The following is a 12,176-nucleotide window of genomic DNA, read 5'->3' as shown; positions in this document are numbered from 1 at the left end:
CCTTAACAAAGAAAAGGAAAGAATTAATACCATTTTAGGATTGAATGTATCATTTTTCATCATTAATTTCCAATTGGCCCTCCCTCACCCCCCTAACTCTTTAAGTAGGGGGTGAGATGTACATATATCTTGTGTATGTGTTGGGGACAAGAGCGATAACATTAAAAATTTACGAAGATCTTCAAAAGATTAAGAAAACTTCAATTGAAGATGAATCCAAAAAAAATCTGCATTCAGAATTGGGAAGAGGCCTTAAATCAATAGGCCAATAGTTTAACCATTAATGACATGACATCTATTACATTAGTTAAGCATAATCTTTCATATTTCGACCGCTCACCAAACTAATAGTTAGTCCTTAGCTGGAATATACCAGCAAAATGTTGTTTGTTAAATTAATAAGTTTTTATATGAAATGTTATATATCATGTGACCAGAAAAATATGTGGATTTAAATTATAAAAATACTCATAAAAGAAAATATAAGATTATGTATTATAGACCAAATATGGTTCGCTCATGCTTACTATTACGCGACGCCTTCTTGAGATTCCTTGGAAGGGCGACGTAAGGCTAATCAATCGATGTCCGTGTAATTACTATTTGCCAACTGGGATCCCTTCTGTACGCTAGACGAGATTGTCAGTGTCATATGAAAAAACCAATATCAAGAGCAATTGAGAGAACAGAAAAGAGAATTGAGAATGAAATAAAGCTTGATTGCATTAATGAAAGCTATTACAGAAAAGCAACACGGTGTCAAGGGGGAGAGACACCAACACAGAGAATTACTTGTTTGCTATAAATTTTGATTACTTGATCCCCCTAATAGTGCTTAAAAAATATAAACTAAAGTTACAGGACTTGACCTAACTAAGCTAGAGAGACATAATGAAAATATATGGAATAAAACTACTCCGGGGGGTGATGTGGCATAGGACTTGGCTGTATTTAGTTTGCTTTGCCATTTTTATGGGGGCGTTCGTGAGCCCTTTGTAAAAAATTTTTGTAATATAGAAGCTGTAATGGAGCTATTACTTTTTATTGTGTACCTCTGAGTTGTTTTCTTGCTGGGTTTGTTTATTTGGCGGTGTCCTTTGTCGTAGTCATGTTTATTTCGAGTTGTCTAAACGCTACCTATTGTGTTTCGAGCGTTATTTCTCTTATGTCGAACTTTTTCCTTTAGTAACGGCCTTAGCCATAGGGATGTTGCTTTCGAGCTAATGTCGAAGTGTTATCTCGTCGTGTTTCGAGCGATGTCGAACTCATTTCTTATGGCGATAGCCTTATCCATGGGGTGTTATTTTGATTTAACATTGAAATGTTAACCATGTCGTAGTTCAAATGGTATCGAACTCTTTTCGTGGTGATGGCCTTAGCCGTGGGGTGTTATTCCGACTTAATGTCGAAATGTCAACCCATCGTGGTTCGAGTGGTGTCAAACTTTTCTATGGCGATGGCCTTAGTCGTGGGGTGTTATCTCGACTTGATGTTGAAATATTAACCCGTCGTGGTTCGAGTGTTGTCGAACTCTTCTATGGCGGTGGCTTTAGCCGTGGGGTGTTATTTCGACTTAATGTCGAAATGTTAACCCGTCGTGGTTCGAGTGATGTCTAACTCTTCTACGGCGATGGCCTTAGCCATGGGGTGTTATTTCGACTTAATGTCGAAATATTAACCCGTCGTGTTTGCCGAAGGACGGTGGAAGGTAGCATACCTTGTTTTATTCGCTGGAGTGTCGCGTATGCCTGTTTCATTCATACATTGGAGTAATTTCATTCATGCATTGGAGATACATGTCGATTTTGTACATCCAACGGAGTAATTTCATTCATGCATTGGAGATACATGTCGATTTTGTACATTTAACGGAGTAATATCTTTGTATCTAGTCCCTTCATTGCTCGGCCCAGAGATGCTATCGGCAGGCTGAGCGATGAATTATACCTTGAACATCGAGGAGTCCCCCTCGTCGCCTTGTTAAACCCCCCCTCCCCCCGAGAAAATCCGATTGGGTCAAAACCTGGGTGAGGGGAAAAGAGTACGACTTAGGTAGCGTCATTTCTCAGAAGTGGAAATATTTGAGGTGGGCTTCATTCCAGTTATTTTGTAGTAGTTTTCCTTCCATTATTTCTAACTGAAATGCTCATTTGCTTGCTCCTGCTGTGATTTATATGGCCCGTCCCAGTTTATTCCCAAGTTTCCATCATTTGGGTATTTTGTTGCTTGTGTTTTGGCCTTGAGGACGTAGTACCCGATTCTCAGTGGTCGTACTTTGGCCTTTTTGTTGTAGTACCTTTCTGCTTGTTGTTTTTGGGCTATCATTCTTATATGAGCTATGTCCCTTCGTTCTTCTACCTCGTCCAGGTCTTGTATTATGTTTTCGTCGTTGCTCGGTCCACTCTCATTGGATTACCTCAGGCTGGGTCTCCGACCTTAACGAGTATAATGGCGTCGGTACCGTAGACCAGTGAATATGGTGTCTTACCTGTGCTGGTTTTCAGCGTGGTGCGGTAGGCCCATAACACCTCTGGTAGCAGTTCCGGCCATAGCCCTTTGGCATCTTCGAGCTTTTTATTTAATATATCCAATATTGTTTTGTTGGAGGATTCTGCTTAACCGTTGCCGGCAGGGTGATATAGCGTGGAGAGTATCCGTTTGATGTGCCATTTTTTGAAGAACTCGGTCGCCTTTTTCCCGACAAACTGAGGTCCATTTTCACAAATGATTTCCTTGGGGATGCCGAAGCGGCATATGCTGTTTTTCTAGATGAACGCGATGACTTCCTGCTCGCGTATTTGAGCAAACGCACCTGCTTCCATCCATTTGGAAAAATAATCAGTTAAAACCAAAAGGAAGCGTATCTTACCTCTCCCTGCTGGGAGGGGTCCGACGATATCCATCCCCCATTTTATAAACAGCTATGGAGAAGTAACGAAGGGCAGGAGTTCGCTCGCTTGGTGTATTATAAGGGCATATTTTTGGCATTGCTCATATTTCTTGACGTAATTCGCGGCCTCTTTTTTCATAGTTGGCCAGTAGTATCCTGTACGAATAAGATATCTCACGAGGGCTTGGTTGCATGTATGGGCACCGCAGTGTCCCTTGTGTACCTCTTCGAGCACACACCTTATTTGATTCGGTCCAACGCATTTGGCCAAGGGACCGCCGAACGTCCTTTTGTAAAGGTCGTGGTTTATAAGGCTGTACCTGGCCGCTTGTATTCGAAGCTTTTTGGCTTCTTTTTTTTATCTTGCGGGAGTGTTCCCAGATTACTAGGAATTTTGATGTGTATTATGCTCCTTCCTTCTTACGCTTTGATTATAAATTCTTACAAAATAGTCCCAAAAGGCTCATAAGTTGTGCTTGATTGCAGGTTTGATCGACAAAATGACGAAATGTCAAAGATCGGCTCAAAAGGAGTAAAACCTGCTCAAGTACCAAAGACAAGGCAAACTCAGGACAAAAAGGCCTAGTGCGGCCGCACTACACTTTGTGCGGTCCGCACTAGGGGATTCAGAGAGCTGGCAAATCGAGCTTCAAAGTAGTGCGGCCGCATTCGATCTTGCGCAGTCCGCACTGAAGGCTTCGCGGTTGCACTACCATTTTGTGCGTTCCGCGGAAGAGAAGATCAGAGAGATGTCCAGTGCCAACTTCAAACCCATGCGGTCCGCGGTCATGTTTGTGCGGACCGTGCTAGTTGCCTCCGCGGCCGCGGTCCATTCTGCGCGGTCTGCGGAGCCTGAGTTCAGAGAGCCAAGACTTCAAGTCCAAGAGCCTAGTGCGGCCGCGGTCCATTTTGTGCGATCCGCACTGACCCCGCAGAGGCTTTTGTCCAATTTTTTCAGCTTAGTATAAATAGAATATCTTTCCATTTTTAGGGTATCAGATATTATCAGACATTAGTTGCGCTCGTGAGAAGACCATCTGTAGCCATTTTGGCCATTTTTACTTAGTTTTTATCATTGAAACTTTGTATTTACTTTAGCAATTAATTATTATGCCTTGTTCTTCATCTATTTCTCTATTTTCTTCTTCAAGCGTGAGTAGCTAAACCCATTATCTAAGGTTGTGGCTAAACCCTAGTGTGAGTAATTGATGGGTGTTGCCATCTAGGGTTAGGTTGACTATGGGTGTTTGCTATTTGGGTCAATTTTATGGTTTAATCTATGAATTGGTGGTTGCAAACACTGGTTTGTGCTAAGTTGACTTGATTCTTTCTGAGAAAGAGAGCCTAAGTCTCTAAAATTGACCCAACAAGGAATTGGGATGGACTCAAGAGAATTGATAGTCCCAATTAAAGGGTTATACCTCGAGAGAGTAATTACCGAACTTGAACCCTAGTTGCTTGAGCTAATTTGCCTACCCATTTGGTCTCGAGAGAGTCAATTGGGAAAAATCACTCTTTCTACCGAGAGGTGTGAGAGTGGGTAAAATTGTGCAACGGTTATAGCATATTTTCCCAATCATGTCAATCGAACCTTAGAAGCATTTACCCGTCAATTAACCACCTAGGTGAAATTCACTACCCTAGTGCCTTTCTATCCATTAGATACAACTCTAGCAATTTTCTCATTAGCATAATTTAGTTCTAATTAGTAGTTGATAATATTAGTTTGTTAAAGAAAAATCAAAAGATGTTTGGAAGTGACATTTGGAACAATTACACGACTCTAGTCTAGATAGATACTCGACTCCATTCCTAGCTCCCTGTGGAAATCGATCCCGACCCTCATATCGGGTAAAAGCTATTGCAACCCTCTCTTCCTACTTTTTAGTAGTGTGGAGTAGGCTGCGATCACTTTTTGGCATCGTTGCCGGGGAGCTAACGATTTTGGTTATCTATTTAGTTAGTTTTGTGTATTGTTCTTCTTTCCTTCTTTGTTACTTACTTGTTTGTGTCATTACTCAGGTACCAACATGGCTTTAAACAACGCTAATGATAAGTATAGCGCAGTATTTTAGAGCGCTATGCGTGAAAATACAAACACAGAGTATAACGCGGTTTTTGGCCGTTAAAGTATAGCGCGGTATAAAATCGCGTTATATATAAAATGAGCACTCTTTTTTTTCACATTTATGTCACACTTATCCAAAAAGTCCACAATTGGGTTCCGGACTCTTCTATTAAATAGCTAAAAAATGGATTTCACTATTTTGCATAAAAACAAACCATAAATATCAAAGAGAATCTTTGGTGACAGTACTTCAATTCTGATAAAGTATAGCAAAGAACTATAAACAAGTGCGTCTAAACAAGAAATTTAAGTGAACTACACATCTTCAATTCTGATAAAAAGGATGGCAAAGAACTATCAACATATGCATCTAAACTAATGTACACTTAGACTGACAAAACTACTTAAACCTGGAGTCCTCCCCAAAGCAAACTTCACAAAAGGAGGGAAAACTGACAAATCATAAAACCAAAATTATACCAACAGGGAAGATTGAAAAACAGAAAACTGCTGTGCTAACTTCAATCTGATGTTAGAATTTTCTTCTGGCTATACATCCCAACCATCCATTCGGTGGTTAAACTCTGACTTCCGATTGCTTATGCTCCCATACATGTCAGAGAACTTTTCAAGGCAACTGCTTCGAAGGGCATAGTGAGTTTGCGTATTTCCACTAATTGCGACACCAGAAAACTTTGAAGTATCAATTGCCCATGCGGGTTTCACATATTCAACTGTCTTTGAAGAGCTTGCGTTTGCATACAAGAAGTTTAACAGCACATCCTCGCAATTAAAAAGATTGTCTACTATTTCCCTACCTGCTGCAGCCTCTTTGCTCCAGTACATTTCAAAAGCCATTTTACTATCAATGAAGGCCGCTCCAGTTAGAATCATATTATATCCATTGTGCTTCCGAGCATGAGTCTCGGCCCTGTATTTCAAAGGGCTTCCATTTGCCAGTCGGGGGTAAAAACCTACAATTCGTTCAGGATGCTCACGCCATACCTTAAATCCTCGCTCAACGTCATCACAGGGCATCATAATGTCATCGTCGAGCTCAAGAACAGATCTTGTCTTTATGGAAGGGTCAACCTTGAACCGATTATTCAGTGAGTTTTTTTCCTCTACTCTAATCCTCACCGGCACTGCAGAATCAAACTCACTCAATTCTGGAGGTTGTCCTTTGTTCCACACAACAACAATCTCACGCACTGAAGAGCACCTTGAGTAATGCTTGACATACATTTTAAGATTCCAAAGCCGAGCATCATAGGTCATTGTTAATAAAGTGAACTGAGAATACTGACCATGCAAGGGGTAAGCTTCATGTGCGCCACTGCCTCCATATATGTATTTAACTCCAGTACACATTAACACCACTATTACTAAAAATGTTAAAGCTAGAACCGAGCTTCCACTGCAAGTGTTTGGTTTTATTCTGGTACGGAGAGATGAGCTTGCTCTATTCAAGTGGCTGCAGAATAGTCTCATTCTAGAAGAAATTAAGTTTGACTGTTCCCAATCCAACGATGCATCACTCCTCTTTCCAAAATCGTGTGGGCACCAACTTAGTGGAACTAAACCTCTAACAGCTCCAAGTAACATACCAAACAATATAACCAGGGCTGCAACACTTAAAACTGATGCACAGCCTAAATTAAACCGTCGACTTGCATCTCCCGAAGGCACTCGGTCCCCATCCGTAACTCCAATCCACTCTCCAGAGCTTAGTCGCTGCACATCAAGGTGATGGCTGCGGGCGCCATTCCAGGCATTTCGTCCCTTAATTGAGGCTTTAAGGCCCAACGGGACTTCAACTTCTTTGAACACATTAGTGGTTAAAACGTCTACTTTGAAGAGACGTATTCTCCGTCCATATGTTTCACCATCATCTTGGCCAACACGATAAAGAAAACCATCAAATAAAAAGGGTCTACCTCCATTTCGGGCTCCCATGCTCTTATCTGTGTTATAGATAGGATTTTTCTTATGTGGTTTCCAAGGACCAAGTGGTGAGGTGCTGTACCAGATCTCTAACTGACCATTATACTCTGTACCAATACCTCTATGATCAGAACCAAAAAGCCAGTATTTCCCATCATGTGGAATTATAAATGAATCAACAAGAGGCTTTTTCATTATGATTTTTTCCAATGTCCATTCCATGGGAAATTTTACAGCTCGATAAAGACGAAGTTGTCCTTTTGCTCTGCCCTCAGGCATCATATAGATCTGTAAGCAACAATACAATTGATGAAAATATCAATCACTGGTCCAAGAAAGTTAAACTTAAATGATAGTTGTAAGCAAGTAAAAAGTAATGGTGCCAAAGATTCATAATTGCTGACAGTAATAGATAATTAAAGTAATAGAAATTGTATAGGCATCTTTATATTTGGCATTTTCAATATTGAATAATAAAATCATATAAGAGCATAATCATCTATATCATTACATGCTATCAGTACCGTACAAAATTCTAGCAAGATGACTTCCAGTTTTGTTCTACCGATAGAGTGTTCTACCAATTCTAAAGCATCTACAAGCAAATATGACACTCACACATGCTACCACGAGCCTGCACATGATACTCACAGATCCAGCATTCTAATTTCCTTCCCTTCCCCATGGACCCTCTTTGCCCATCTTTTTTTTCTTTTGTGAGATGACAATGGTGTTCAGGTCAACTTGTGCACACCTCGACTATTCCATCGGGTACCTGCTACTTCCACCAGCACATGTATTGGTAACTCATCCTACCAAGGCTTAGGCAGATGGGAAAAAATCACCTAATATTTCAAATGTTTTTTTCCTCCGCTAAGATTTGAACCTGAGACCACGTGGTTCTCCTCCAACTTCATTAACCACTAGCCCACACCCTTGGGTGCGACCCTCTTTTTCCAAATTAAACTTTCTACGGAACAAGGTTCAGGATTTTATCACAGCAAGTCTAACATTGTTTAGAATGGAATTGAGTTGCACGACATGCTAATTGTTCATGAAGTCAAGAACTTACATTGCCATTATAGTCAAAGACATAAGGATAGGACAGATGCCAGCCTTCATCCAAAGCTATACCTAACTGCTCCCATGATGCTCCCTTGTCAGTACTTCTTGCAACTCCAATATCCCCTTGCATTGTGATTGAATTCTTTGTTTCAAAGAACATATAAAGGACATTTCCCTGAATTATATAATCAAACCTCAGATTATGGATGTTCCACGCCACATCGAAATGCAAGAGAAGTTTAGAATTTAGGTTAACAAATAAAACACAAGCAAACAATCAAGCTCCTGCAGGCAGTAAAGGAGAGAAAAATAAATATTCCAGCAGAGCTATAACACCCTAGAAGAAAATAACTCACATAAAATATCAAATAGCACCAACCAGACATGTCATATATGTGATGCTACTTATGCAAAATAGGTCCGACAGATCATAAATGATGCACCCAATAACATTCTGAAACTCGGCCTGCTTTTAATGGCGAATAATTTAGTCAAGACTTTCTTTTTACTTTCTATGCTGGTGAACTAAAAGAGAAACCCCTGACAATAACTACTTATGTTTTGAGTGGAATGAGAGTGGAATACAGGGTGCCTATGATATGGAGTTAGAAAATCATCTTTTGGATCACTTTCCAGTGTTTGGTTGGGATATAAAAGTAGGTAATATATAATTATTGTACAAGGTATAGGATAATTTATAAGAATAATGTTTTGGTAATATGTATAAAGGGTAGATAACAATGTCTAAACTTTGATTGAAACAAGTGAGATTGAATAAATGTGATTTTGGATGTGCTTGACCATTTAGTTATATTTCTAGTGCAATGTTGAAACCCCTTGGTGTAATTAAACAAAAACTTCTGTTTACCTATAAAAGATCAAGTACGTTGTTAACTGCTCTTAAAAACAAATCTGCCATTCCATTTCGCAGGGAAGAAGCAGAGTCAGTAAGGATTAATTCGAAGGAACTTCTTACAAGATGTTGAAGAGAAAAAACTGAAAGATTAGTTGGTTTAGATGAATGCTATACTCACTCCCTTCCATTTGACGAGCATGGGACTAAGGACATATTTAGAATGGGTAACATTAGAAGTAGAGATACAAGAACGGTTGATAGGTTCATTTTCAAAAAGAATGGTTGATAGGCAAAACGTGAGATATATATAAACAACTTCAAACATATGTTTTGATATGACTTCTTTGGTATACAAAAAGTTGCTACTTTTTTTTTATCAAGTAAGAAAATTGCTAATAAAACAAAGGGTTATTAAAACTAGAAGGACCAAAAGAGAAACGCAGGTCAAGGTCCTCTTATTTTCTTTCTTTCTACCCTAAGTTAAACCATGCCTCGTTATATTATTAACTCAAAAGGCTGGGCATATTCACAGCATGAATAAATGTAAAATCCTGCAAAGTAAAGCAACACCAGAAGGAGCCAAAAGAATATTGTCAAGAAATAACTATCACCTTTCCCATCCTATAAAGCGTTAAAGATGCTTCATGTTAATCCCATCTCACAGATCTAAAAACCCAATCTACTGTGGAGAAACATTTAATAGATACTACTTACTACTACTCCCAGTCAATGATCAAGGAATTAAAAGGTGAAAATAGAGAGAACAAAAGGAGGTTACCTGAACATAAAGAAAGGGGTCAGCGACAAAATTACTGGAAAAACCAGCCACAGAGGCTGAAGCACAGGTGATAACAGGATTGGCTACTGGCCATGCCGCACTCTTATTCCTCCATATATTCATCTGCCAGAAATTTCCAGACACAAAAGTCATATACCAATTAATTCCTAGAAACTTAGAACCTTGAGCCTTATTATAAAAGATTCAAACTTTTAGCAAAAGATTATTGGATATACTCATCTCTATATGCAATTAGCCTGAAACTTTCCACAAGAACAACTACATCTCAGTCCCAAAGACGTTGGGTCGGCTATATATATCCTCACTGACCAGGTTACTCCATCTAAACTCTGATTTTAGTTCTACCTCGTCCTCTTCGAATACCCTCATTTACCATGGTTACCTACAGACCAGACCGGTCCATCTGGAGGTCAACGCAGGACATGACCAAAAGCAATAAATCTCTAATCCTAAGATCCTTTCACCTAAATTTGACCAATTAACAAATACCCAGAACCTCAAAAAATTCAAAATTCAAACCAAAACAGTACAAAGCTGAAAATTTGAGCAAAAATGAAACCCAACTCAAGAAAGCAGACTTAAGATCATCTAAAAACCCCATTTACCTAAAATCATACAATGCGAAAAGCTGACATCTTTACATGCAATTAGCCTGAAGTTTTCCAGTTATATTCAAAATAATCACCAAAATTTGCTCATTTAAAAATACAAAAAATTCAAAAATCAGTACAAAACTAAAAAATTTAAGCCAAAATGAAACCTAACCCAAAACAGCAGATCATCTGGAGAAAAAGTATTTAAGCTATATACAATGAGTATAAAATAAATTTTTTACACAGTGATTTTGAACCTATATTAGCTGGTTAGTTACTATTTTTACCAATTATCAATTAATGCTTATCAATAAATTTACTTATAATTACCTAATAAATAACCTGTGTGCCAATATATCTTACACCGTTAGTGCATAAAACTAAACCATTTACCCGAAATTCGGCAAAAAGTAAAGAAGAAACAAATCAACACAATGTGAAAAAGCTTACATCTTCAATAGGTTTGAGTGAAAAAGGGGAATCACCATAAAAAACACCAATGGACCATGAACCCTCATCATCCTCTTTACATCCAATGGCGGAGAGTCCAGCGTGGACATTTGGGGTCATCAAAAACCGAACATAAAGCCCACAAATTGAACCCAAAATGATGAATGAACCAATTAAAAACACAAACGCTGAAGAGCTAACACATGGATCGTTGTTGTTCTTGTTCTTGTTGTTGTTGGGTCGGGTCGTCCTGTGGGCTGAGGAGCCGGAAACTACGATTGGGTTTGAACCCATTAACGAGGAAGGTAAAGGGTGTCGCCGGAAGTAATGGAAGGCCGCCGTCGGCGAGATCCTAAAGACACGTGCTATGCACGTGATGTGAGAGAAACTACGACAAGGAAAACCAACATCAGCAGTTTTGGATGTGTGGAAAATTTGAAAGGAAAAGTGAGAGAGGAAAGAGAAATGGAGACTTTTGTTGAGGAGTTGAATTGGATCTTTTGCTTAATGCTTTTTGGTTTGTTATGATACGGAGTATTATTGTTTCTCTCACTTGCAACTTGTTTCGCTGTGGAATTTTGGGAGTCTAAAACGTTGAGGTGTTTGGGGGACTTTTAGGGAGGGGGAAAATATGTGTTTTGAGTAGTAGTTTTCTCGTCTATGTTGATTGTTAATTGGAAGTAGTAATTTTATCCGTAATTTGTTTTTAAGAAAAAGTCCAAATTTATTCTTGCGTTATACGTATGAAATATGAAATTATGTAGTTTTATCGCAAGCTCTAGGGGAGGCTCCAACTATTCAGGTAGCATCCAACAGCAATTCTTTAAGATGGTTGTTACATATCGTTTTATAATGTGTCGTATTGTATTGTACCGTATTATAATATTTAGATAGATTGTATTGTTCGCCGTTGTTTCATGATATTACATACCAGCAATAAATTTATAATATAATAAAGAAAAATTATAATACGAAGTAAATTATTACATAAAAAAGTAGGGTAAATGATAAAATAAAGCTATTTAATATTAATGAAGGGTGAGATGAGAGAAAAAGACAAGGTAACGACGCGACCACACCAAATTGATCGTTACATAAAGTGGCACATTTCGTCGTTACGTAACGACGGATTTAACGATACGATACAATAAAATTTAAGTAACAACCAAAACAAATATCGTATTTAAAGTAACAATACAATACAATATAATAGGAAACAACCATCCAAACAAGTTGTTAGTTGCAAGCCTATGTTGAGTTTCTTTTTAATATAGAAAGGTATTAAAAAGAGGGTGAATGAGAAATGGAGGGAAATAAAAATTTTGAGTAAAATTTTAAGTTTCCCTCTCCTTTTAATGAGACATTGTCCCTCGTTGATAGAGGAAAAGGAGTTTGGTGGGTTTATATACAAATGCACTTCATGTAGCTCTTAAAGAGTTAAGAAGAAGGCAAGCCTCGCGCCGTCGTCGTCGCTCGCTCGGCTCGGCTTCAGCTTTGGCTTCGGATTTGGT

The 12,176-nt window shown here is 38.8% G+C and overlaps 1 protein-coding gene across 2 annotated transcripts; it reads right to left on the bottom strand.

Moving 5' to 3' along the window:
* Positions 1-5,155: 5,155 nt before the first annotated feature.
* LOC107803586 (glucosamine inositolphosphorylceramide transferase 1) lies at positions 5,156-11,405 on the bottom strand. 2 transcript variants are annotated; one of them, XM_016627331.2, is made up of 4 exons: positions 10,666-11,405; positions 9,602-9,724; positions 7,975-8,142; positions 5,156-7,190 (listed from the first exon to the last, which is right to left on the bottom strand). In XM_016627331.2, exons 1-4 carry the CDS (start codon positions 10,957-10,959, stop codon positions 5,508-5,510), a joined length of 2,268 nt encoding a protein of 755 aa, XP_016482817.1. In that variant the 5' UTR covers positions 10,960-11,405; the 3' UTR covers positions 5,156-5,507. The 2 variants fall into 2 exon arrangements, with proteins under 2 accessions (XP_016482817.1, XP_075081671.1); XM_075225570.1 differs by having other exon boundaries at positions 9,602-10,004; positions 10,666-11,290.
* Positions 11,406-12,176: the final 771 nt, after the last annotated feature.

This window comes from Nicotiana tabacum, chromosome 11, assembly GCF_000715075.1.
Source record: "Nicotiana tabacum cultivar K326 chromosome 11, ASM71507v2, whole genome shotgun sequence".
Lineage (NCBI taxonomy): Eukaryota > Viridiplantae > Streptophyta > Magnoliopsida > Solanales > Solanaceae > Nicotiana > Nicotiana tabacum.
Note: the sequence above shows the minus strand (reverse complement) of the source record. Positions and strands in the feature narration are given on the sequence as shown.